Source organism: Vidua chalybeata, chromosome Z (assembly GCF_026979565.1).
Source record: "Vidua chalybeata isolate OUT-0048 chromosome Z, bVidCha1 merged haplotype, whole genome shotgun sequence".
Taxonomy (NCBI): Eukaryota; Metazoa; Chordata; class Aves; order Passeriformes; family Viduidae; genus Vidua; species Vidua chalybeata.
Window position 1 is genome coordinate 44,229,945 of NC_071570.1, and position 25,802 is coordinate 44,255,746.

Below are 25,802 nucleotides of genomic sequence, written 5' to 3' on the forward strand. Positions count from 1 at the left end.
TAGTTTCTTCTTAGGCCTATCAGTTCAACCCCATACTTCAACTGTAGGACTTCTAGAAAACCACAGGATATGACTACAGTTGCATGCACCTCTGCTTCTCCTTGTGGTGGATCACCACAAGGTATGCATGGGTTGGGTCCATGCACAGCCAGCCTCTCCAGTGGGAAGGGGCAGTGTCCCCATTCCCAGCCTCTCATCACATTTTCAGCAGCAGCACTTCTTCAGCAGTAGGTTTAGTGACATTTCCAAGAGCTGAACTCAGGATCACATCTAGGTCAAGACTGCTACTGAAGAGAGTCCTCATTTTGGCCTTCATGGTGTATAAGCATCAAGCAGCCAAGCATCTCCAGAGTGACTGGTAAATGCAGATTTCCTTCGAAAAAGCCACCTCTGTTAGGAGCAATGTGAGCATGTGGAAGAGATAGAAAGTGCCTTTTTCATAAAAATCTGTGTTAACAGCTCCTAGATGGGAAAGTGCTTGTTTGGTCCTGGACGGGAGGCAAGTTAAGACATCCAACAGGAGCTGAGTGGTAAGATTGAGCACCAAGAAGGCTGAGGCTGCTTGGTATTCTGTGGAAAATTTTGTTCAAAAGAAAATGTTGTCAGGTTTACATCAAAGTGGCCTCGGAAATCCTCAGGAAAGTGCTTGGAGGAACATTTATATGTATTAACTCTCAGTGGAGAGTTAATAATTTCTTTCACTGGAGAAGAAAAGCCTAGCTCCAGCACACAGGCCTTGGTGCACTGTGGCTGTGTTGGCTGAAGCAGCACTTACCCTCTGGTGTGCTCCTGTGCCCAGCAAAAGCTCAGCTTTGGTCTGGGGGAGATGGTGAGAGGAAGGTTCACTTCCAACAGCAGAGCAGACACATTCCTGGGACCTTCCTACTTAGCCAAAGCAAGTTTTCACTGCTTCCACAGTCCCACCTCAGTTGTCTGAGTCTTCTCACTGTGTTCACTGGAAACTTCATGTGATTTTATTTACCCACGAGTTTTAGGTAAAAAAAAAAAATTCTTTTTGTTTGCCTTAGGTCAAAAAATGCATTTTTACATTACTGCGTGCAATGGACTGGAAGTCTCAGTTCTTACACCAATATAAAGTAATACCTAAGGATGTGAACAACTTTAAATCCTAACACTGGAAAATTTGAGAAAGAAATGGACTCAATAACAAAGGAACCAATAAATTAAAAGAGCTGCATTTCCAGAGTTCTCATGGCATCAGACAGATCAAAAATCAAGTTCACATGTCCCTTTTTATTTAACAGGAATTCTTAAAATTCCCCATAGGATAAGTAATTTGAAACAACCCACAGAAGTATTTTGCTTGTTTCCTGGGGCAAAGTTATGTCACAGTTTGGTAGTTACAATGTTATCAGCTGCCTTGGAAAAACAGGCTCTGCTAATGTGACCATTACCTAATTCATGCCTGGAGTCTGATCCTTGGAGATTTCTAAGCCTTTTAGCGATCCCTTGAATGGCCTCTTTATAACTTTAAACACAGGGACATTTAGTCAGGTGGCTGCCATAGTAGGAAAACAGGAAGGTGTATAAGAATAACCATTTTTGCTTGATATCCTGCCATCTGCACAAAAGCAGACTTGTGTATAAACACGCATGACTACTTTTTCATCACTATATGTGAAAACAAAAATTATCCAAGACTCTCTGGGAGATGGGAGTGTAGCGGAGATTAAAAGTAGTGGTAGAGTCTGATATCTGTGTCTTCCAGAGGAGATGGAGGAAGAAAATAGTTTTCCTTCTTTTTGGTTGTTTTTTTCCTGGCTTTACATCCCTTAGGAAGGACATTAAGTGGAGGGCCTGCCCTGCTGAGGGCAGTTTGTGCTTTGGGTTGCTTTATGCACCTCACTTTGTATACAGCCTTGGGGCAAGCCTTTTCAATCTTTGGTGCCTCTGCTTCTCACTCTCTTGTAAAATGCTTACAAATGGCCTTAGGGGCTGCAGAGGGTGTTTTCCTCTCACCCAGGTCTCCACTGCTGCCTGCTAGGATCCCACAGGAGTGCTGAAGCACAGCCGCAGTGAGTCAGGAGGAAGGTGGTGTCAAAGACCATCAAATCAGCCAAGTTTCCATCTGCTCTGTGTCTGCTCTGGCTGGAGGAGAGGACCCTGAAGTGGACTGGCTGTACTTCCTGCTTCCAAGGCTGCCCTTGGTACACAGACCTGGTGCCCCTGGACTCCAGCAGGAGCTGGAAACAAGACTTTTCTGTGGCGTGTTATGCGGCAATGTCTTCAATGACAGGCACGTGACTTGCGCAGTAAATGTGACAAATTGAGCACTTTGCAACTTTAAAAACTGAAAAAAGCTTTGCCAGATTTGTGGCTGTAGATGACAATCATGGCTTATTTGGAGCCCTGGAGGCCAAGTTGATGTACTTCCCTCACAAACTGTCTCTAAAAATAAAGGCCCCCAGGGAAAATGTGGTTTTCCAATCTGGAGAATCCTGTCTGTGGGATCTGAAGACCTCCATGACCAGGGACTCAGGTCTGCCATTTTTCATGTTTCTCCCATAGTTTGCATTGTGCTTGGAGTTGATGGATGAATAGTGAGATCTCATTGCTGCGGCCCTTGTCCTTCCTCTCCCCTTCTCCTCTTCTTTGTGTCTCCTCTTTGTTGCCATGTATTAGTTTTGGCAGGAGTATCTCTGGGACAGTGACCACAGCTACTTGTGTTCCTGAAAATGTCAGCATACTTGTCAAGATAGTGAAGTAATGCAATGAAAGAAGTAGGTGGAAATAAATTCTATTCCTTGTTTGCTTACTTATGGCAAATAGAATAGATCAGACAGGGAAATTTTACTGTGTGTACGTAAACTCAGACTGTTTTCTGGTCATAATTTGAAGGCAAATCACTAACTGTGCTCAGGCTTTGCTTGAAATCTTTTAAAACTCCATGAGAAACAAAAATGATACCTATAAAGGTTAGGAGCACAAAATCACTGCAGGATCTCTCTGTAGTTCCTGGAGGCACTGCACAAGTGTGCTTTGACTCCAGGTGGGCTGAGATGTCCTTTGGGGAGCACACCCCTCACTCCATGAGCACTGGGTTTGGATGTCCACAGCAGGAGTGTTGGGCCAAGGGGCTGTTTTTACTTACCAGTTGCAAAATTCCAAAGAAGCAATGCTAAGTCAGCTGAAACTTTAAATGAAGATTAAAACAAATCCCCTTTGGGATAAGATGGAAATTCAGCCCAAGGATGAATCTGTTCTCAGTAATTTGCAAACAACTGAAGGAGATACAAGTTGGAATCCAGCCTTGGCTGCACCACACACCATCTGTCACCCTTGTAGATTGAAATAAAGGAAAAGCAGAGAGCCTGCAATTATTCTCTCCCTTGCTGGATAGCCCAGAGAAGTAGGTTCTCTTCCCTGATGCATTCCTTGCAACGGAAATGACAGATTCATTTTCCCACAGTGGTGTTGCTGTGCATTGCTCTCTAATTCTACTCACTCTCCCTTGGCAAGCAGGAGCACAGACTGCCAGGCTGGGACCTGAGTGAGAAGGCTCTCTTCCCAGGGTTAGATATACAGATGTAGCAAATTGCAGGAGAAGAACAGGAGAGAACAGGGGATGCTGAAGTCTCTCCACTAGGCACACTGCTGGCAAAATGCAGGAACTTGCTTCTGCCCTTACAGACACCTGAGCACTCCTAGTACTGAGCACTTTTGGTCAGGCAAAATGTCTTCTCTCTCTCTCCTTCTCCCCCATGCCCTTGCACATTTTCGTAACCTTACAAAAGTTTCAGACAACGTCATCTTTAACCTACTGCAGGCTGGACTTGGGACCCACGTGAGGAACAGTGAGGGGAGACCACAGTTTATCAGAACACCAGCCCCATGGCCAATGAATGGGGCACTTGGACTACACTCCCTACACACCACCCCAAACAGGGTGCTGGAAAGTCTCTCCCTTGGCATTACATTTTGAAAGATGTGTCTGGCAAGACAGCTAGCTGACTTTGGCAGGCACTGCAAATAGTGTGATAATTAATTAAAGAGCAGTTGAGAAAATGACAGCACGAGGTTACTCCACAACCGGATCCACAACTCACTACCAGAGCAAGGCATCCTGCTCTATTCCATATCTCTATTTTTTCTTAAAGGAATTAGTAGCTTCAATAGTGCACTGGAGTGGGATGAAGAGGAATTAATCCTTGTGCTAATCAGTGAGAGGACCTTGTCTGTGAGATAAGACAACCTGGGAACAGAACAGCAAGTGATATCACAGCAATAGAAAGGACAAATATGGCAAGACATAACAACTAAAGGCTGTTTTACACAAGCCTCCTTTTGTTTCCTATGTGACACTAAAGAACCACTCTGCAAAGCAGAAAAGTTAGCAGGAGGAACAGGTGTCCTGTCTATTGCAGTCAGAGCTGCAGCTGCTGCATAGCTCCCTGTATTTCTATGCCTTCAGCCGGGCTCTTCCATGTACTGCTAGTGAAGGCGCACATATTTTGTTCCTAAGCAGACATACAGGTTGCTCCTGCTGCCACCTTTCCCATCTGCCCATTTAGGGAGGTTCAGGATAACCACCACACACAGATTTTGGTGCAGCTGTAGATCTCACCTACCTGCACTCCTGCCTGTCATTGGGCTGTCCCTGCCCCTCCTGAAAGGTACCAGTGGTCCTCGCTCACTGCCAGTGTGGAAAAGCATGCAAATACTGAGCCACCAAAAGGGCCCGCTGATGAGTGTAGGTGGGACAGGTTCAATAGTCACCCTCAAGCCTCTGGGTGTCTCAATGTTGTGCTGCTCCTTACTTGAAGCAAAGAAGCTCAACTCAGGATAAGAGAACTTCTGCTGCATGTAAAGTTATTACTGCAGCCCAGATAGTGGTTATTGAAACAGGCAGGGAAGAGTAATTTTTTTATTCTCAAACTGGAGTTTCATTAAAAATGGCTGATTTTCAGAAAAATACATTTTAAAAAGATATTTCACTGATATCTTTGAAAAACTAAAAGTAGGAGAAAAGGATCCTTTTATGTTTGTTTCTTTGAACTTATTAGTACAGAAACAATATGGAAGCTTATGCTGAGGTTTTGGCTTTATTTTCACTATTTTTCTTCTGAGTGGGGAAAGAAAAAATTCAAATATTTACAGAAAAAAAAAAAAAATTCTTACTTGTATTTCCTAGTGAGAAGGAGACCAGAATGTTTTCTGCTTGTTTCTAAGCAGATACTTTTCTTGGAAGACTTCCCACCCTCAGTTATAAAATCTTTTATGTTAAAGCAGTACAAAAACATTTGAAGTGTCACGTTGTGTCAGCCCCCTTCCCTTCTCACTGTGCTTCAAGCTATCTTTGGAGCATTGTTGTGGAAATGAAATTTTCTGGTTGGTTCTCCCCTTGCTTGTTGTTGTGTGAGGCCAGTGAGTTTTCTGGGGGTTTAGCACAGCTGCGCCGCAGTGTTGCCCATGTTGTGTTGGAGACACTTCTGGCTTGTTTTTACTTTAACCTTCTACATCGTCTGTGGGTGCAAGTACCAGTCTAGTTATGCAACTTCTCTCTTCACTGTCCAGGCTTTCCCCAGTCCTTATTAGAAGCAATGTATTTTAGCTCTCACTATATAGTACCTTCTACCCACTTTGGAATCCATGAATACTATAAATCAGGCTCTGTTTTACAGACAGAGCTTTGCTTTCCCCTCTGGGATTATGTATTTCACAGAGGAAGTGGAACTCAAATCCAGTTAGTGATTGCACTGAAGCATCTTGAGTTGATGCCAATGAAGCTTCTTTTCCATCTAATCACGATTATCTGCAAGGAAAAAAGGTTATTAAATATTGGAAAATGTGCTGTGTCCCATCTATTTCAGATTATTTTACATCTGTGTTTACAACAGACTTAGGCAATTTGTTCAAGATCCAAGAATCTAGAATTATCCCCTTCCCCATCATTCATCACTTGAAAGGTTTTTTTTAGCATTTTGTTTTTAATCTTCCTTCTTTTCTTTTTTTTTTTTTTTTTTTTTAATCTGTTGGACACTTTGCATAATCCTTTCTTAAATGTGCAACTATGTTTAAAGTGAGGCATGGGCATAAAGAAAAAATTATGCAAACAAGCCTTTTCAGTGTAACAAATTAGATTTCATTCTGTGTAAATCCACTGCCTGCCCTTGCAATTGATCGGTTTCACAAACTATATTGGGAGTTAACTGTAAGTCTGATTACAGCCCTGTGGATTTACAGACAGGACTAGCAATCTATCCAGGGGTGGTATGCCAAGCATTGCCACTGCTCATTTCTACCTGATCCTATAAGCAGTTAAAACTACACTACTTCTTTTCCCACAAACTTAATGTAATATGTAATATTGTAAGCTTTTTTTTTTTTTTTTTTCCTGCATGGACATGGATGTAGTTGTGCAAATCAGGAGACTTCACATTCTGTTTAGCTCTGATGGGTAGGTAGCATCACCTGTGATTAGGGTGACCTGACACAGCCTGCCTCAAAGTATTAGTTCTTTAAATTTGCCGTATGCTGCCATCAGGGAATGAAATTTTCTAGGACGGATGTCTGACCCGAGATAGAGTCAGGCTGATTTCTAAGGGGGAAATTGCTCTATAGAGTTTCAACCAAATTAGTTCAAGAGAAATGCATTGTTTAGTCCACACTTGGGGAAAAGAAAAACATTAAAAAGTTCTTGCTATTGTTTTGACAAGAGGGTCTCAAATACTGTGTGTCAGAGGATATGCTCAGTACTTAGCAAGCTGCAGCACAAATCATATTTTTCCCTGCTCACATCACTGCCATCCTCTGGGAAGGAAGGCTGGTCTCTCCTGCCTCTTCACCTCCAATCCCCTGTTCGGACTCCCTGCCTCTCTCCCTGCCCCACCCACTGTGTTAGCCCCCTCTCCCTGCCACTCAGTTGTCTCGAAAAGTCTCAGCATGAACAGTTTGTACCCTCACTAAATTCTTCTGATGCCTTCTGGATATAAATAGGGATTGCTGATGGAGGAAACTCTAGTTGTGTCTTGGGGGAAAATGTATTCTCACTTATAGATCTTACTGGATTTTTAGTGGAACCTAAAGTTGGAAAGGTGAGCCAGTACTACTTCTACACTTCAGCAATCTCTTATTGAACAATCTCACTAATATAAACACGATATGGTTTAGTCTCCAAAGGTGTCTGGTATGAAAAAGATCTGTTACCCTTAAAGTGAATCCCATTTGCTTCACATTGCAAAACCCAGGGAGTCCTCATTCCCTGTGTAATAAGCTTCTTTATGAAGCTGCACCTTTGGCAACAAACTGCACAATGAAATGGAAACTGGTATTGTTATTAAATTAATGTCCTTACATAACTGATCTTTCACCCAGTGGCAGCCAATGCAGATCTCAGTGCAAACCACATTTCTGAGAGGACGGCAGAGAGAGTTGAAGAGCTCAAGGAATCAATTTTTTATTTCTCAGGAGCGCAGATGCAATCTCCAGTGAATTAATTTTTTCTCCAAACTTGTATCCCCTCGAGTGCTGGCAAAACAAGGTCTTGGCAAAGATTTTTCAAGGGAACAGCAGAAGGCACCTTGCAAGCACTGTACAGAAAATGCAGTTAGCTGCTGGTTACTGGTGCAAAAGCAGGAATGGGAAGGAAGACCTCACCAGAGGCATAGCAGAGCTAGGTCGCCACAGGCAGGAAGGACCTAGGGGGTGAAACGCCGGAGCCGCATCCTGGCTGCGGGGCAGGGCTGGCCAGAGGGCTCTGGGAAGGCTGTGGGAGCCAGGCCCAAGGAGGGCTCGGAGCCAAGGGCTCTATGCACGCCGTGCCGAGCCGGGCGGGGCCGTTCCATTCCGCCCCATTCCGCTCCGCTCCATCCCACGCCCCGTGGGGCGCCCCGCGTGAGCGCCGAGCCCCAGCCCGAGCCCCGCCCGCCCCGGGCAGCGCCGGCCCCGCCCCGACCCTGAGCGCTCACCCAATGGGCTCGCAGGGTGGTTTGTATATTTGCATATTTGTTGTATATTTGCATACTGTCCGGGACATAAAGGTGGGCGGACGCGGCGTCGGCGCTGCTGGGCGCTCCCCGGGATGTCCTGTCCATCGCTGCACTTCGGCGCCGCACTTCTGTTTTAGTCATCGTAAGTTTTTAGAGGAAAAAAACTTACTTTAAAAATTTTTTTAATTTTTTTTTTTTCTTTTCGCGCCGAAACTTTCGTGCCCGCGACAGGAGGCGAGATGTGGAGGAAGGCGTTCCTGGCCGCCGTGTGCCTCTGCCTGCGCTGGGTGGCTGCTCTCGGCGGTGAGTCCCGGGACGGGGGGCCGGGACTGCGGCCGGAGCTCGCACGGGACACGGGGTGCACGGGAGCTGCCGGGCCTGCCTGTTGCTTTTGGGAAACGGGGCCTGGGGGAAGTGCTGCCGGCGTGGCGGGAAAGGGCAGTTTGCAATCTTTCCTTTGTGAAGCTATCCCGGGGAGCTTGGGATGCTGCGGGACCCGGGTGTCGCGGAGTGGGCTTGGAAGGCGCAGGAGAGCGACACTGTGAGGAACCCCCATCATGTTAGAAGAGACCTGGAAGCCGATTCCCCAGCCGAAATTCAGGCACAACTTGCCGGGCTGGTGGCGCGACGTGCTGAGGTTTGGGATGTGTTTTTTTCCCAGAGACAAGGTGGCTTTCGAGAGTCCCTTGCCCCAGCAAGGGATTTGCACAGCAGTAGCACCACGGTAAGGTCCCTCGGCTTCCTCCTCTGTGGGACTCATCAATCCCAGCGTCCCAACTTCGTACAGTTCTTGTTCCTAGACAAAGCAAGGCTGAGTTTCATTGTTGTCGTGATAATGTGTTCGAGCTGTAGTTAAGCCTGTAATGAGCAGGATCCACAAGGGGAAAAGTGAACAGAATGGTTTTTCTCTCTCTGGGTTCACTTATGGTTGGGTTTGTGCTCTGCCTGTTGTACCTGCACTTGTGCATAGACATCCTGTCCAAGCTAGAGGAAGTGGAAGATGTGCAAATGGTGCTAGATTTTCACTAATCCTCTCTCAATTAATCACAATGTAATTGAAGCTGCTATGAACAAATCGACTAGCTTCAGGAGACCACTACTCCTCAAGCTTAAAGAAAGCACTTAAAATATTGTTAGCTGTGCCCTGTCACAGGCTTACTTTCTTACACTGATCTCCCACACATAGTATCTGTCTTTAAAAGTTTCTGGCCTTAGAAGAAAGGGTGGCTTTAGCACTCAGAGCTGCTTTGTGATCCTAAACTGGAATATATAAACTGCCATTTTTTCTCCTGTGGGTGCCTTTGTTAATTCTTTGTGTAAAAGGGAAGTATTCAAAAGTAAGAGGATGGGGTGCTAGGGTACAGCGAAAGGAATGTATTCTAGCTTTGAATCCAATCTTGTGCCATTACAGACAATCAAAACCAGTTTTCATCATGGTATCCAAGTTCTATACATTAAAATAACTGTCTTCCCAGAGAAAGCTTTCATCCCTGCAGGAACTGATTTGCCACAGACTTAGTAATAATTTCATTATTTCTTTTTAGGAATAGGTTATATGAAAGCAGGTTGTGTGTTCATCCTAAAGCAATTCAAGCCTTTAGTTCCATACTTTTCCATGCACACCGCAGTAAAAAGTTTTTTGAAACCACAGAAAACACATGATCCAGCCTTCCAGGAATCCAGAGTATTTAAAAAACAACATAGAAAAATACTTCCTAGGTGAAGAAAACATTGATGTTCCAGGAAAAGATAAAAACATTGCTAGAAATACATACAGGTCCTTATTTTTAACAGTGTAAATCCAGAGTCAACATATTTACACTGTTGTGTGATGTGAGCTGCTGGCTTTTTTCTATGGTTTGTGTTTGGGATAGACATACCAGGGCAGCTATGGCATGGCCTTTTGAGAAACAATGCATTTCTGTGAAGGCACAGAGGTGAGGCTCTCAGGCCTCAAGTTGTGCTGGAGATTAGCATGATCACTAGCACTCCTAAAAGTTTACTGGAATCTCCTCTGTGCAGAAGTACTTGCATGATAGGACATTCTCATGCATCCTTAACTCTGTGTTACTGCAAAGTCTGACAGTGGTTGCATTTTGTCTTCAGCTAATTCCAGATATTCCAGAGTGACTGATGGATGTCTAGATACCTGCTGGATTGAACTTCAAGTGTCCCAGCTGCAGCTGAGTAAAGATTTGTCAGGGAGTACCACAGAGAGGGGTGGGCACCGCTGTGTACAGTGAGAGAACAGCAGTTTGCCAGCTGCAAAACTTGAGCTGAGAGGTTCTAACTTAGCTTCTGAACTTGTGCCCAGTAGCTTTCCAAAGGTGTTGCCCTTTCCATTGGCCCCACCTGTGAAGTGAAGCAGAACGTACTCTCAGGGCTCTGCCATTGAGGAATACATAATAAGCATGAAGTTGTAATATTTTTGCAGCAAAGTTAAACAATAACCTGACTTGCGAGGTAGGTTTCCTGGGATTGCAACACACAGTAGTCTGCTTTCAGTTTATAGTGTAGATTGAAATAATTGAATAATAACCATTTCTGTGATATAGGCCCTTTACTACAGCTGACTGTGAGTTTGCTTCAGAACTCTTAGGAATTCAGTATGACTGATTGATGGGTGTTCCTAATGCTGATTGTCAGCTGAGGGAAGATTTAGCCCAGTTAACTACACTGGTAAATATTTGATATTATGTGCATATGTTTGCTGCTGTGCATGTATGTGCATGCATGTCTCTGTGGGCTATAGAAGACACAGTCTAGCAGTATAATTTCTAAGGATCTTTGCAACTAGCTAATACTATTTCCATTTCTGAGTGCATAATGGTAGGAAATTGTTGTTTATCAAAGATTCCATTTTTAAAACCATAGCTTAGGTGCACTCATTCTGGCAAATGCATTGTTATCATATTTTGGCAACCCGTGTGATGTGGGCAGTTTAACTTTTGATTAATATTCCAGATGTTGTTACTTCCTCAAGACTCACATTCTCCACGCAGCTGACCAGTGGTAAACAGTTTCACAGTCAAGCCAAGTTGGTTTTGGGCTTCCTGTGAAAGAAACTTGAGACTGAATTCTCTTGATTGGTGTGTCAGAATGCCTGAAGTCAGTGGGATGCTTTCAAATTTGATAATTGATAGGAGTCCCTAACTGAATGGAATTTCACAAGTTGCAAGTCCAAAGTGTCGCAAACTTTGGACAGGAAAAACAAAAACTGCTGACTTCCCAGTTTGTAAGCTTCCCCACCCCCCCGCCACTTTCTTTGAGTTCTCTGAGGTTTTCAAGACCTTGCTGCACAGGACAGCTTTTTATTTTTTTTAAATATGGAAACTCATATTGCACAAATAGGGGTGTAAGAAAAGCATCAGAAAACTTCGAATAGCATGGCAAAATGGTGAAGTTTTGGCGATGCAGCCTGAAAAACCAGCTTCCATCTGGAATTTGCATTAAATTCTTAATTCTGCTTCAGTTCCCTAAATAATCCTTTTGTAGGTCATGATAACTGTGAGCACATAGCAGTAGACAGAAAATTTTATTTTGCAACAGGTGCTTGTATTTGTAACTGTGTGCCTGGAAGCTTTGGCAATACACAACACATGCCTTTGTACCTTTGCTGAACTATGTCTGGGAAAGTGTAGTTTTTTAGCAAAAGCATGGATTTCTTTTTTGTCTGCATGTGTTTACTTCCAGTCTGTTTTATTCAAAGGCCTTGTTTAGAAATAGGACTTGCATTCTTGTCATAAAAAGCTACTTCAGTTTCTCAAATGGATGTATGTATATTTCTTGATATGTAGACTCTGTATCTACATTATGAGAAATGCGATCTTAATTCAGATAAACTTTTGTCCACCTTTCAGAAACATGCTGAAAACTACCTATTTTGGGGTTTTCTGTGGTTTAATTAACTAAACTGTGGTGAGTGTGTACATTGGCTGTCTTTACACTTCTTTGTGTAAGACTGTAAGAATGAGGCTTAATGGTTCAGTGGCTCAGGACATGATTCAAGGAGAATTCTCCCTTTAGATCTGCGAGGAAAAGGTCTGTGGCAGAAGTCTATGAATGACAAAGTTTGGTTCTGAATAATTTTTTTAATAGACCAAGAAATACAATGAGGTATGAAAGCAGAAGTGGGAAATGCTTTGTTTTCTGAAGTGATATGCTGAACTTCTCTGCTTCAGGTTTAAAGCATGGTACATGTACGTGTTGAGCTGTGTGGTGACTGTGCACAGGCTGTGTGTACCTGTATTCTGCAGAAGCTGGGATGTGAAGTGGTACTGCAGCATGTGTGCAGCACAACATTAGGTGTAGACAAGATATCTTCTGCTCTGAGCTGTATAGAATTTGCAAAGTCAAACTCAGGCAAATTCTGAGGAAAGCTTCTTGATGAGCACACCATGAAGAAGTCTGTAATAAACTCCACTACACACACACTTCCCTTATCCAAAGGGTATCTTGCCTGCTGGGAACTGACCATATGTGGACATAAGATAACATGACACTTTTTGTGGACATAAGATGATAACAGTAATTTCTTCTGACTTTCTAATCCTCATATAACATAGTTAAATGAAAAAAGTGGCTGCCTGCCATTTCCCTAACTCATGGGCTGTTGCTTTGCAGCTGCTTCTTTCTTCGTGATGACTGTATCTCTGTGATTTTCTGTTCTCAAATCCCCATCAAAGATTTTAGATTAAAACATGCAAGTATGTGTGAAGCACTTAGCACATCTTCAATGGCAGGTGCCACTGTACTTCAATCTTTCTAAGCTTGGTGCACTTTTCCAAGTGTACCCTTAAGTATAGTACACTTTGATTTGAAAGTTTCTTATGAGCTTGTTTTCAAAAGAGTTGTGGTCTGAACTTACATGCAAAATTCTAGCATGTGTTTGTAATTGAAAACACACTACAAGACAGGATATCAATGTAATTTAGGTTTTGGATGATTATCAGATAAGTTTAATGCAGAAAGGAAATGATATCTAGGTATGAAATGAAGCACTATTAACTAGTGAGCAGGTGGACTATTCTTTTTCGCCTTCCTGTACTAGGAGGGAATGTGCATAATTGAAAGTCCTAGCATTGTATGCCTTACAATTGAAAGCTGTTCTTGTTCCTTTCAAGGTTTACTGGTTCACAGCTGAGAGGAAAGTTATATTTAACCAACCAGCCTTTGTGACTTTTCTTTTTCTGGCTGAAAAGTAAATAATATAGGTCTAAAGATTTCTTCCAAAAAAGGTGTTTTATACTGTCAGTTGGTGACAAAAAGACATTTTGAACATGCAGAAACAGAAAAAAAGTGCAAACATTTGGTTTGTTTGGTAAATTTAGCTTTCATTAGTGGGTAAAATATATATTTACCATTATGTGAATGCTTGTGCTGGTAGAAGGATGGATAAGATCTATGGAAAACATCCTTCTTTAGGAGGAAGGAGGCAGGAAGGGGACCCTCAGTGTAATTATCCTGGATTAGCTAGCCAGCCTAGCACAGTCAAGGTCAAAACATAAAGCTGAGTACTGCCTCTGTTCAGTGAATGGTTCTTGCTTTCCTGCTTGTGCTTTGACAGGTGAGAAATCCTGCTGAACTTGGGCAATTTTAAGCCATGATTATGGCTGACAAGTTTCTCTGAGACTGCTACATAAGCATTTGTTACAAGGCTCTGTGCTGGTTTTACACCTGATGAGGGAGGTTAGACCCTGCTTTTTCGTGACCCTCCAAGCAAAGCAAGAACTTCCCAAACTTTTTAGCGCTCCCTGAGGTGAGGTCAGGCATAAGTCAGTGCCCTGTTGTGTATGGTAGCTTGAATGAGAAGACTAGAAAAACTGTTTTGGAAAAAAAATGAATTGTTAGTTATTTATCACCTGAGAAACATAGCACAATTTTATGCAAATCTACCAATTATCATAGAAAACATCTTCTGCAATGGGAAAAGGGAGTGGAAATCTGTTTTGCATGCCTAGCATAAGGTCCTTATCTTGTCCTTATGTGTTCCCTGTGGTGGCTCAGAGCCATTCATTAATGTGTGTTTAGGAGTTTGTGAAAGGTTGGTGGTCTTGATGCCAGGAAAGACAATGCTGAGCAGGACAGAGCTGGCTTAAGTTCAGCTGCAATTGAAAAATAGGCAATCAGAATTTACGTAACTCAAGTTGAGAGCTGACAAACAGGTACCTGGGTTTTGAAAAGTTAATTACAGGGTGTGCTATACATAGAGGCATTTAGGAGTTGAATCAGACATAAAAAGAGGAGACAGTTAAGTTTTTTCCCAAAAGAAATGGTGAGTATGAAGCCTAAAGTCACTTCTCTATCTTGGCAGGAACAGGAGCACTTAAATTTTGAAGCTGGAAGTTGGAGGGAGTGATCTTTGCAGGCCATGACATACTTTGTTACCACCAAGATCAGCACCTCCTTCCCCAGCCTCCTCCCCTCTGCTTCAGGCAGAGAAAGATATTTTCTCTGCCACTTATTTTTATGTAGGTTATCAGATGACCTGAAAATGTACTGCAAAATAGACTGCTGGTTTGCTAGTTCATTTTCTCTCATGGGTGTCTGATCTTCTCACCTGCTGTTTGTTGGTCAAAACTTAAAACTAGTATTTTGTAAAACAGTGGTGGCTTCACAGCTTTTAATGCCCTACAACCACACAGATTTATAAAAGGCCTTGTTAGGCATTGATTATTGGTGAGGTGATGTGGAAGATACACCACCAAAATATGTAATAGTATGGTAGTAACTCTCTGCTTTCCTGGATGACTGTCTGTGGCTGTTGTGTGCAGTCTTCTGTACTCTTGTGATACTTAAGAGGTTTCCTGCTAAATGTAATGGGGAAAATACTGACTCTCAAAATTTATTCACACCTCTCTGACAGGTCAGCATATTCTTACTGTTTTAGCAGGACCTTGGAAGGGGAGCAATTTTCACCCTTTGATTTCCTCTTTACATGGCTGTTGTGTGTCCATTGAGTGCCGTAGGAAATGAAAACCACCCGTCCCATTTCTTGACTGTTCCAGATATCTCTCCAATATTGCACCTGTGCCTTCTGAGTTTGTTCTAGTACTTCTAAAACACTACTATGTTTTTTGTGCTCCTATAGCAGAAGGCAAAAACTATTTTGAGGGAATTGAGAGCAAGTTTTCCTTACGGACACCTGCAGAGCCCGATGAGGATGTCTGCTACCTGGTTCCTGGGCAGGTGAACAGCCTGGCACAGTGCAACTTCAATCATACCAGTAAAACCTTTGTGGTGATCCACGGGTGGACGGTAAGATAAAGTGGGAGGAATATCCCTTTTAGCCACACTTATGATAAACTATGCAGAAACGTCTCACAGACATTAATATATCTCCTATTTTAATTAAAATCACCAAAACCAACAGGTGACAGGGATGTATGAAAGTTGGGTCCCGAAGCTGGTGGATGCTCTGTACAAAAGGGAACCAGACTCAAACGTCATTGTGGTGGACTGGCTAGTTCGAGCTCAGCAGCACTATCCGGTGTCAGCTGCATACACCAGGCTGGTGGGAAAGGATGTTGCTACGTTTATTGACTGGATGGAGGTAAGACATGGAGACATGTCTCACATTCTATGTAACATCATAGAAGACAAAACAGCAATGATGCAGTTATGTTAATCATCTCCTGTTGGGTAGATGGAGTAAAATTCTTGCAGATGGTAGTTTTGCTGGACTGGTAAAATTCCAGCTTTAGTCTACTGGCTATTTCCTACTCGGAGGCCTTTTGTACTGCATTTCAGAGACTTTACTGTGGGGTCCCATGGGTCTAGAGTATTTCTGAGGGCTCTGTGAGAGGTAGCTATGAAAGACAGGTTCTTATCTATTATACAGAAGCCAGTCCTTGGCAATTGGAAATGTGCTCTGCCTTAGAGATCCAGAAATTGGTGGGGAGAGGGTGGCTGAAAACCTTTCTAAAATAGCCCTGTGTTCTGTCCTTTATTTTGCATTCCTCTGTTTTGATTTTGGCCATAAATTAGATCAAGAAATTTACAATGGCACAAGACTATGATAACTATATAGTGTTCTGTTACTCATGACTCAAACAAAAATCCCAGTATTAACAAAACATTTTTTGTGTTTTCTTACATTTTTTTGTTTGGTTTTGAACTTTAAACAAATTGTTCTCTTCTGTAGGAGCAATTCAATTATCCTATCAACAATCTCCACTTGCTGGGGTACAGTCTAGGTGCTCATGTTGCTGGGATTGCTGGGAATCTGACCAAAAAGAAGGTGAACAGAATTACTGGTAAGAAAACCTGTGACTGTAGAGTGGACAGTTGCATCTCTTCCATACTGAAATACTATGTTCCACTGAAAAATCACCAGAATAATTGTTGTTTGCTGGCAGTACTTTGGCTATGTATTCATGATTTAATAAAATGGCAGGGCTGATATTTCTGGGGTAGAACTGGAAAAAGATTCAGAAAATAACAGCAAGGGTGGTGAGTAAAAAATCGTTGCTTCTTTACAAGAAATGAGTGAGTAGGCCCTGATAAAGGAGTAGTTTTGGGGGTTGTGGTGGGGACCGACCAAACCATGGCTTGGCAAAGGTCACAGTATCTCTTGCAGCATAAGTTCAGTGGGTTGCCTTTATCCAGGCAGTCATTCCTTGCAGCTGATAGGAGACATTGAAACAGAACAGGAGGTAAATTCTGCTGCAGCAAGTTTAGTACCTGCAGAACTCTTTGCCATGGGATGATGTAGATGCAAGAAGTTTATATGGGCTCAAAGGGAGACAGAAGAGATCCAGTGTGGGTTATTACAAAGTTTATCATAACAGGCTCAAGAAATATTCTAGGCTGGAAATAATACTATGATAATTTGGGGAGGACATATATTTTCCCTGTTGCTATGTCTGCTTAGATGTCTGATTTTTGGAGCCTGAGAAATCTCCTAGACAAGGCAGAGTGCATGGCCACTCTGGGGCTGGTTTACAAGCCAGCACCTCGAGAGCTGAGCTACTAGCACTGATCTCATTGACAAAGGAATTGCCTGCATCAGCAAATGAGGCTAAGAAAATTGCTCATCTGTGGTGTCTTTGTTGCTGAGAGAGCTTGGGAACACCATTCAGAAGGGAGCCTAACACCTGGCACTCTTTACTCTTTCACCTGAGCCTGACTGTGATCCCAGATCCACAGGCATGCTGAGAGGTGGGCTAGGCAGTAGTCACATCTGGAAATATCAAGTCCTGAGAGGTGGAAGATTAAAGTCAAGAGGCCAAAATGCTAGTCCCTCTGCCCTTTCTTTCTCTAAGTTGCAGCTTTGCTGCTTTCACTGAGGCTGCCAAATTGCTGACGAGTCAGTAGCCCTCTGTTATGCCTCCACGGTTGCTCTTGGTGCTGAGGATGAACCGTTCCCTGGGAAAAGCACAGGGAGCAATATAATGTGGCCCCTGAAGTCCTCACAGCTGAAGGGGAGGCAGCTCAGACCGAGTGGAGCTAATAGTGGGTGAACAGCACAGGTACCTGTCCCCAGCTAAGGGCTGCAGAAAAGACATGTCCCTTCAGCCAACTCTCAGGTAGTTGTCTGAACAGGAGATAGTACTTGTTCACTGGCAGAATAGCTATGGGTTTTTTTGATGTTAGTGTTGCTGCAACTTGACAGTTTACCATAATAATCCCCTTCCTCTTAGGTATGTAGACAGTGAAGCCCTCATTTATGTTTCCCGCTTGGTCCCCTGTCAAGGAGTTGTCAGCAAGACTTTTCCATACTTCGGACACTTCAGATACAAGTTCTACATTTCTTGAAGAAAGACACTGAGAAAATACTTAGGAGCTTGTTTCTGCCATCCACTTGAAATGCTACAGCTCTGAGGAAGTTAGCTGGGCTTCCATCCATGTGTTTGCATACACTTCTATTTTTTTAAACAGTGACAACATTTCAAGGTAGTGCATTTGGTTTTCCTGTATACATTAATGATATTTAAGTGATCCATCTGTAATGTCTGCAGGAAAACTCAATATTATAGTCCAATGTGGCAGCTGAGTTTGGCATTTGTTATCAATGTCAGTATCTTTGGCAGACAAAAATACCAGTTTTTCTTTGTGGTTTGCCCCATAAAGGGCTGGATCCTGCTGGTCCTACCTTTGAGTATGCTGATGAACTCACTCGCCTCTCCCCGGATGATGCTGAGTTTGTGGATGTCCTACACACCTACACCCGAGGCTCTCCAGACCGCAGCATTGGGATCCAGAAGCCTGTTGGACACATTGATATTTATCCCAATGGTGGAGGTTTCCAGCCAGGTTGCAATTTGGGAGAAGCACTGCGTCTGATTGCTGAGAAAGGGCTTGGAGGTGAGGTTGCTCTGAAACAAGCCGTAAAACATTCTGAGGGAAACCTGAATAGCCCTGCAAGGTGTCTTGCAAGGAAAGATCTCTGAGAGGCACAGGAATATGTTCTTTCAAGCACTTTTAAAAGTCACCTTGTAAAGCCCAGTTCCGCCATAGTGGATCATGCCTGTTGACAGCATTGCTTAGGGATTAATATTATTATATGCACACGTGTATACATATTACACATTTTCATTCTTTCAAGATGTGGATCAGCTGGTGAAATGCTCCCATGAGCGATCCATCCACCTCTTCATTGACTCTCTCCTCAATGAAGAAAAGCCAAGCATGGCCTACCGCTGCAACACAAAGGAGGCCTTTGAGAAGGGCCTTTGCCTGAGCTGCCGCAAGAACCGCTGCAACAATTTGGGTTACAAGGTCAACAGAGTGAGAACAAAGAGAAACAGCAAAATGTATCTGAAAACCCGTGCTCAGATGCCCTATAAAGGTAGGTACTCCTTGCTTACTGATGAGCAAGGCTGGTACTTGTGCTCAACTGTGTGTCATGATGGGCATGTGCTGCAGATGACAATATTGCTGCTTTGGTGCCTGTGGTGAGCAGGGGTGAAGCTGGCCTGTAGTTTGCCATTAAATGCAAGTCTCAGAGAGAAGAGTTGTCTTAAGTCGAGGTGTGGGGTAGAGTGCAAAAAAAAAGGGATTTTGTAACAAGTATCTAAGTAGCAAAAGTTAGACTTCCTCTGCTGCCTGATCACTTGGAACTTTTTCAGTGTTTTTCATCCAGATGATTACTTCTTTCTGCTGGGAAAATAATCAGCAGAACTCAGTCTGGTGAGCATCTTAGTTAAAGATATGCAAGCATCAGATTTGTGCCTTTGGTAGTGCACTTGCTAGAGGAGCACCAGCCCTCATTAAAATATCAGAGCACTTCTTGATTCTAGTTGCTGCTGTGGGAGGACTGAGAAGGACAATGCCAGAGAGAACTGGCAATATTTTGGAAAATATTTACCTCCCAGCTAGGAAAATAATGTTGGATTTTACTACTTTATTTTCATCCTTAGCTTTGCCTATACCCCATGGTATGCTTATAGTGTGCATTGTGTGATGGACCAGCAATCAAAAGGCACATTCCTGCACTGTTAGAGCACCTGCAAGACTGGTGTTCTGTTGGCATTTGGTGCTTAACCTGCAGTGTCAGTGGATTTATTTTTTTTTCCTTTTACCAAGCCTCCTGTAAGAGAAGGATACAGCTTATGTATTTCAAGTCAAGTATTGCAAGTCTTACAGGTTCAATAGCAGGTTCGAAGGTGATACTGCATACTCTGGGGTTATTATAGTGGCAGCTTGTGTGCAAAGTTTAGCTGCAAGAACTGCAAAGGTGTTCTTTAGTGGTGATTGCCTTGCTTGCTAATATTTATATTCTCACAAAAATAGTTCCCTGGACACCTGCAGGGAAATAAACTCATTTTAGTGAAGCTGGCATATTCCAGCGTAGGATTTTCAGAGGTGAGGCAGGGCGGTTTTGTCGCTAGCTATCTCTTTGGAAATTGAGTTTTCATAATGGCATTTTCTTTTGTATTTTTTCAGTCTTTCATTACCAGGTCAAGATCCATTTCTTTGGAAAGACTAACATGACCAAGACAAACCAGCCATTCCTGATCTCTCTCTATGGCACTCTAGATGAGAGTGAGAACATTGGTTTCACACTGTGAGTAGCTACAGAAACAAATGCAAAGTACTATAACTTTGTTAGTCTGAATTGGAAAACTTGTTCTGGCTTCAGCTACGCTAATCTTACAGGGTCCCAGAATCTGCTCTTGTCCTTGGTCAAGGAGTTGCATTCACTTCTGAAGCTAATGAACCAAATCCTATAGGAGCTCTTCTTGATAAGACATCTGAAATATGGAAATGTGAAGTCTGATCTATGACTCAGCCTAATAAGAGTGTTTCCAGTGCTTTCTTATTTTCTTCTCAGTATCTTTATACCATGTTAAATCTTCCTAAAAGTAGACTTATGCATCTGAAGGTCTCAGTGCAGAAGCTGAAGGGATTTGCTTTGACAGCTCTGCAAATAAGCAGAAGTTTGTGTGTACATCCCTAGACACAGGCTGGCAGGGAATGGAGCTGGAAAACACCAAAGACTGTTTTCTGCTCTGAGGAATGTAAACTGGTTATGGGTGGTGGTTGTCTGGCTTTTCTGAGAGTCACTAGCACAGGGGAGGACGACCCTTTCCTGGCAGATGTCCCAGGATTTTACCAGCCTTGCTACAGAAGGATGTTTCCTTTTGCCTCTACAAAAGGTAGAGGTGCTTCCTTCCTTTTTGCTTCCTTCTCCGGAGTACAAAAATTCCAGGTTCTATTGCTCCTTAATTTTCTTTGTCTGTCCAAGAATTTCAGGTGGTTTTTTTTTTTTTTTTTTTTTTTTTTTTTAATTTGTTTGCCTTCTTATTCTCCTCCCCACAGGCCTGAAGTCTCCTCAAACAAGACCTTCTCCTTCCTGATTTACACAGAAGTGGATATTGGAGACCTGCTTATGGTGAAGCTGCAGTGGGAAAAAGACACCTTCTTCAGCTGGTCAGACTGGTGGACTCCTTTTACATTTGACATCCAGAGAATCAGAATGAAGTCAGGGGAAACTCAGAAAAAGTAACTTGTTTTGATTGTTATAAGCTATATTAGTACTAAGTGACAGTGCTTCCTGATTTTTGGTATCTCACAGACAGGGACAAACATGTAACTGCTTACAGTCACAAATAGGTGAAACATAAATGATAATCAGGGCTCTAATTATATCAAACCACCATTTGTATCAGCCAGGTTCAGTCATTTACTTCCACTGGGATCTGCAGTTTGTAGTCTTCCTCCCACGTAATTAATTTTTATCCCACTATTGTATCTACTTAAGGTTAGTTATAATATGCAAGAGAGTATCTCCATGAATCAGCATCAGTGATTGTATTTGCAATTTGCAATTTCCTCCTTCTTCATGCTGGTGTTTGCATAGGTTTTGTCACAAAGAGCATGCTTAGATGGAGATTTTTAGAGATCCTTCCAAAAGTGTGCTTGCACAAGAATTTATTGCTTAGTTAAGTTAGATTCTCTTAGGGGTTGAATACCTGAATGGTGGGTGAAAACTGAAACACGTGACTGTTGCAGGACATTGCTAATGTGTGAATGTTGAAACATCAAAGCCTGAACCAAAGTGCTTTGACATAAATCTTTTGAAATACTCATATTCACTAAACATGAGATTTGTTTGCAGAACATGGACTCAGAACAGAGTATATGTGTCCTATGTATAGTATAGTAAATAATAATAAGTTCCTCCTTTGAATGAACAGGTCAGTCACTTGATCAAAGAACAGTTATCAGAGCTGAACAAATATAGGGGAGGGGAAAGTTCTGATAAATAGAAAAGCAAGTGCTCATGTTTTCTGGAAATTGCAACCTACTTCATTTGCACACATGTGAGGGATTATGGCTTTCTTCCAAGTTCATTCACCTGACAAAAAACTCGCATAAAGACTGGTGTAAATAAAGATCCAAGAGACTTTGGGATGGAACTTCTGCTGTCTTAGCCAAAAGAAGATTTTTTGCAAAGGATCAGTGAAAGTTATGGCTATGCTTTGATGCCCATGTATAATTCAATTGCCAGTTCTCGCACAGCATTTCTTTTGTTACAGAATTCTCTTTTAAAAATAACTTTCTCACAGGCTTGCAAAGTAGCAGTGCCCCATGTGACAAAGTATAAAGACTGCTTCCAAGCACCAGTCTTCTTTCTAAGATTAAGAAGGGGTGTTTGGCTCAGTCTTGTGATTTTTCCAATATTTATTCCACAGAGTGGTGTTCTGTTCTCGAGATGGCACCTCACGTCTCAGTAAGGGAGAAGAGGCAGCAATATTTGTGAAATGCTCGGAGCAGCCTGTCAACAGGAAGAGAGGAGGGTACAAGTAATCACTTTTGGTTTTAGATTGTTTTATTACCACTTGAGTGGTAATTAAATTTCCCCTTTAATTGACTTGTGCACTAGTCTTCTCAAGGCTTCAAAAGCATCACAGCTCAGACTAACCAGAGGTTTGCTTATGGCCACTTTAGCAGCTTAAAAGCTCTTGGTTTGCTTCTGTGCTCACTATCCTTGTGTGGTTGTTGGCATGTCTGAGAAGCAAGAGCTAGTCTCACAGTCACTTGGTGGCCAAGTATGAGGGACTTTTAGGGAGGGTTACAGACAAGGCACTAGCACAAAGAGGAAAGCATGTCTCTGTCTCAACACTTACCCTTAGCTACAGAACATTCAAACTTCCGTCCTGGGTCAGCTCAGAGCCCTCCCTCCATACCGGCCAGCAGCAGGTTTGGAGGCTGGTACAGGAATGGAGCAGGCTTATGAAGGTGCTCTTGTTAGCTTTCTGATGGCAGCCATCAGGTGAGTGAATTCCTGAGAGTTTCATCTCTACGGATCAGAGATTCTGCCTTTGTTTAAAAAACCCTTTGGTGCACTTTAATATTTTTATCGATAATTTTCCTGACCCAGATTAGATGTGGGAACAATCTTTGGACTTTACCCACTAAAGTTTCAGATAGAGAAATGGTTATATTTATTTTAGTTCAATTACTGTGTGTGAATGGTCTCATGGGGACACTTCTGGACTGAGATCTAGCTCTGCACAAAAATGCACATGTGCTGGCAGTTATGCTGGAGCAATGACTGGACAGGCCTTGAGACCTCTGTGTGTGCATCTGACATAAAATCAAGCAGAAGCCAGGAGAAGCCTAAGCATGTAATTTGTCTTCCTGTTAAGTAGGGAGTTTCAAAATCTTAATTCTCAAAAATAAGACAAGAGGGAACAAGTATCATACATCTTCCTTACCACCTTTATTTTTTTTTTTTCTCCACAGTACCAAGGAAGCCGCAAAAGAAAATTCTGCTCATGAATCTGCTTAAGTGACAAGAAAAAAGATTTTTCACACTGGGGAGGAGAAGAGTCTTTTCATCCCATAGTGGACTGGATGTTCTGAACCAAATATATAGAAATATTTATCTGATATTGGATTTTTGCCTGCTATTTCTAGCTATTTTAGAGACTTCTTGAAAAAAAAGTCTCAACATATGAAGTTACTAACCATAAAGATACATTATCCAAATAGTTAAAAATGAAAGAAACCTGCAAAACTAATTGCCAATGTTTGGAGTGGTGAAAAGGTATAGGCAATTTTGTTTAATCATGGTGCCTTGTGACAAGGTTTCTTGACATCAGATCCTATATAGCAATTTTTAATATTTATTGAAAAGAAACAAAGCCCTGTACTTGGTTTTATTTTATGTTGCTGTTTTTGTTTTGTTTTGGGTTTTTTTTTTGATTAGTGGGTTTTTTTGTGTCCTTTTCACCAGTCATTTGAAACAATCTTTTTGTGTCTTGGCTAATTGAATTTTCAGGCAGTTCAGTGGAGAGAGTTCATTGTTTTTCAACTGTGTGTTTAGCAAACAAGTAGGTTTCCCATGTGAAAAAAAACCACCTTTGCTGTGTGTAATACTAGAAGGTGTCAGGGACTGACTTACTATGGGGATGATTATTTTAGTTTGTGGTTATCAATGTATTTAATTGGGGGTAGATGCCAGTGCTGTTCAGCAATAGGTATGATCTGTTAAGCTATATACTTCTATGCCGCTTACCCTGGAATAAATAACAGCTCTAGGAGAAGGCAGCAATGCCAGTGTCTTATGCAGACATTTAATATTTTATCTATACTTTCAGTTATTGCAAATGCAACTGTCTAGCCTTCAACACTGTGAAAATGGAACTGCAGAGGAATTGAGCTACCAGAAAATGCAGGAAACAGATATCTCCCCCCACCCTCCACCCTCTCCCTACTTGCTTGAGTCATGTATGCCAGAACTGTCACAGTTTCTCTGCTCTTTGACACCAAGTGTCAGTCATGCAGCTGCGTGGCTGCTTTATGCAGTTTTCAGTGCCAGTGAATCCACTTGATAGCTGACAAGGATGCTTATACTTCCCTGCACTGGAACTGTGACTGCCATCTCAGTTTGTTTCTTGGCTCTGTTACAGTGCTAGGAGCTGCTTAGTTTTCTGCCATGAGATGAAATTGAGCAGGAAGCAGGAGCTGAGCCAATTAAAAGCAGCCTGGTTGTGTGCTGTACAAGAAGTACTCTGACAAACACTCAAATTAGCCATGCTGCAAGTTTAAAAATATAGGTATATTGAAGGCAGTCTGCTTCCCCATTTTTAAGTAACATATAAGGTGCAATAGCCCTCTTTTAACTTTCTAGAGAGTAAACAAAGTGTGGGGGAGGTACAAGGGCTTGAAGGTAGACATTTGGAGAAGTGTAATGTTAGCTGTTGATGCTGGGTGTTGTAGTCTTTTCCTGCATGTGCAAGACAGCATGGAGATGGTGATTTCTCCAATATCATCCCATCTTAAAAGAAAACAAAAAAAGTGTATGTGTTTATGTGCACAATTTGTTTTTATTTCCAACTGTAGCTGCTAGTATATTTGGGGATAGAAGTCTGAAACAATGCAATATGTTGGAATAGTAATAGCTCTGAATTTGCTCACGTCTGATTTCACATTTGATTAAACTACAGCAGAGATGTGATGAGTCACTGAGGGTGGGGTTGAGTACTGAGCCACTGCATTTGAGACCTCTAAAAATAAATAGAGTGATTTATTCCCTGTAGATTCCACATTTTGTTGCAATTTTCTCTTAAAAGTTAAATTCTTCAGAAGCAATGTATCTGCACAGCTCTTAATAGAGGATCAAATTCAAACACATGTAGAATTTGGATACAAAATAGTGAGGGTTCTTTTCACAAGGAAACAACATTTAGCTGTGAATGTTATTTATTAGCTGTAAATAAGATATTTATGAGTGTAAAGGTAGTTTGTATATATTGCTAAAGCTGCTGACAGTCTCTACATTAATACAGTTGTGTAGTATTAATACTGTACATAGCTTTCAGAGATTTTTATCAACAAGCCACTTACATTGCACTGTTTCCAATGTCGTTAATACAATTTTCTTTTTGAAATCTCCTCAGTTTTGTATAGAACAGAAACCTATGGTTTTAATAAAATTCTCAAACTGAATCTGAAGTCACTACTTTCCTCTTGATGAAACCATCTGCTGTATACCTTTTATGTGAAGGCCAGAGCTTATCCTTGAATTCTGGGCTGAAAAGATGGAATAAGACACTAGGAAAAAAAGGAATGTGTGATTTCTACATTTTGGGAAATGCAAAACTCATGTATTAAGACACCAAGGAATCACTGTGTGGAACAAAGCATCCCACATCATAAAAGAAGTAGCTTTTCACAGTTTGTGGGTTTCAAATTTCAGGCCCTTTTGAGAACAGTCCAGGAACTGTCCTTACTTTGAAGTGCTCATTTCCTTTTTTTTTTTTTTTTTTTTTTTTGGGCAGGTGTCAGAACTATGCTTCTGCTCCATGTTTTACCAAAATGGAGTTGTTCTGACCCTGTGGGTGCAGGAGGAAAGCACCAGGCTCTTGCCACCACTATTGCTTAAGGAAGTAACAGTGAAAA

At 42.2% G+C, this 25,802-nt stretch overlaps 1 protein-coding gene across 7 annotated transcripts; it reads left to right on the forward strand.

Moving 5' to 3' along the window:
• Nucleotides 1–8,036: 8,036 nt before the first annotated feature.
• LPL (lipoprotein lipase) lies at nucleotides 8,037–25,349 on the forward strand. 7 transcript variants are annotated; one of them, XM_053932085.1, is made up of 11 exons: nucleotides 8,044–8,091; nucleotides 8,181–8,252; nucleotides 15,040–15,206; nucleotides 15,322–15,501; nucleotides 16,093–16,204; nucleotides 18,021–18,254; nucleotides 18,496–18,738; nucleotides 19,836–19,956; nucleotides 20,712–20,894; nucleotides 22,088–22,198; nucleotides 23,142–25,349. In XM_053932085.1, the coding sequence occupies exons 2-11, from the start codon at nucleotides 8,189–8,191 to the stop codon at nucleotides 23,185–23,187; spliced, it is 1,461 nt and encodes a 486-aa protein (XP_053788060.1). In that variant the 5' UTR covers nucleotides 8,044–8,091; nucleotides 8,181–8,188; the 3' UTR covers nucleotides 23,188–25,349. The 7 variants fall into 7 exon arrangements, with proteins under 7 accessions (XP_053788059.1, XP_053788063.1, XP_053788061.1 ...); XM_053932087.1 differs by having other exon boundaries at nucleotides 15,043–15,206; XM_053932084.1 differs by having other exon boundaries at nucleotides 8,037–8,252.
• The last annotated feature ends 453 nt before the right edge of the window (nucleotides 25,350–25,802 follow it).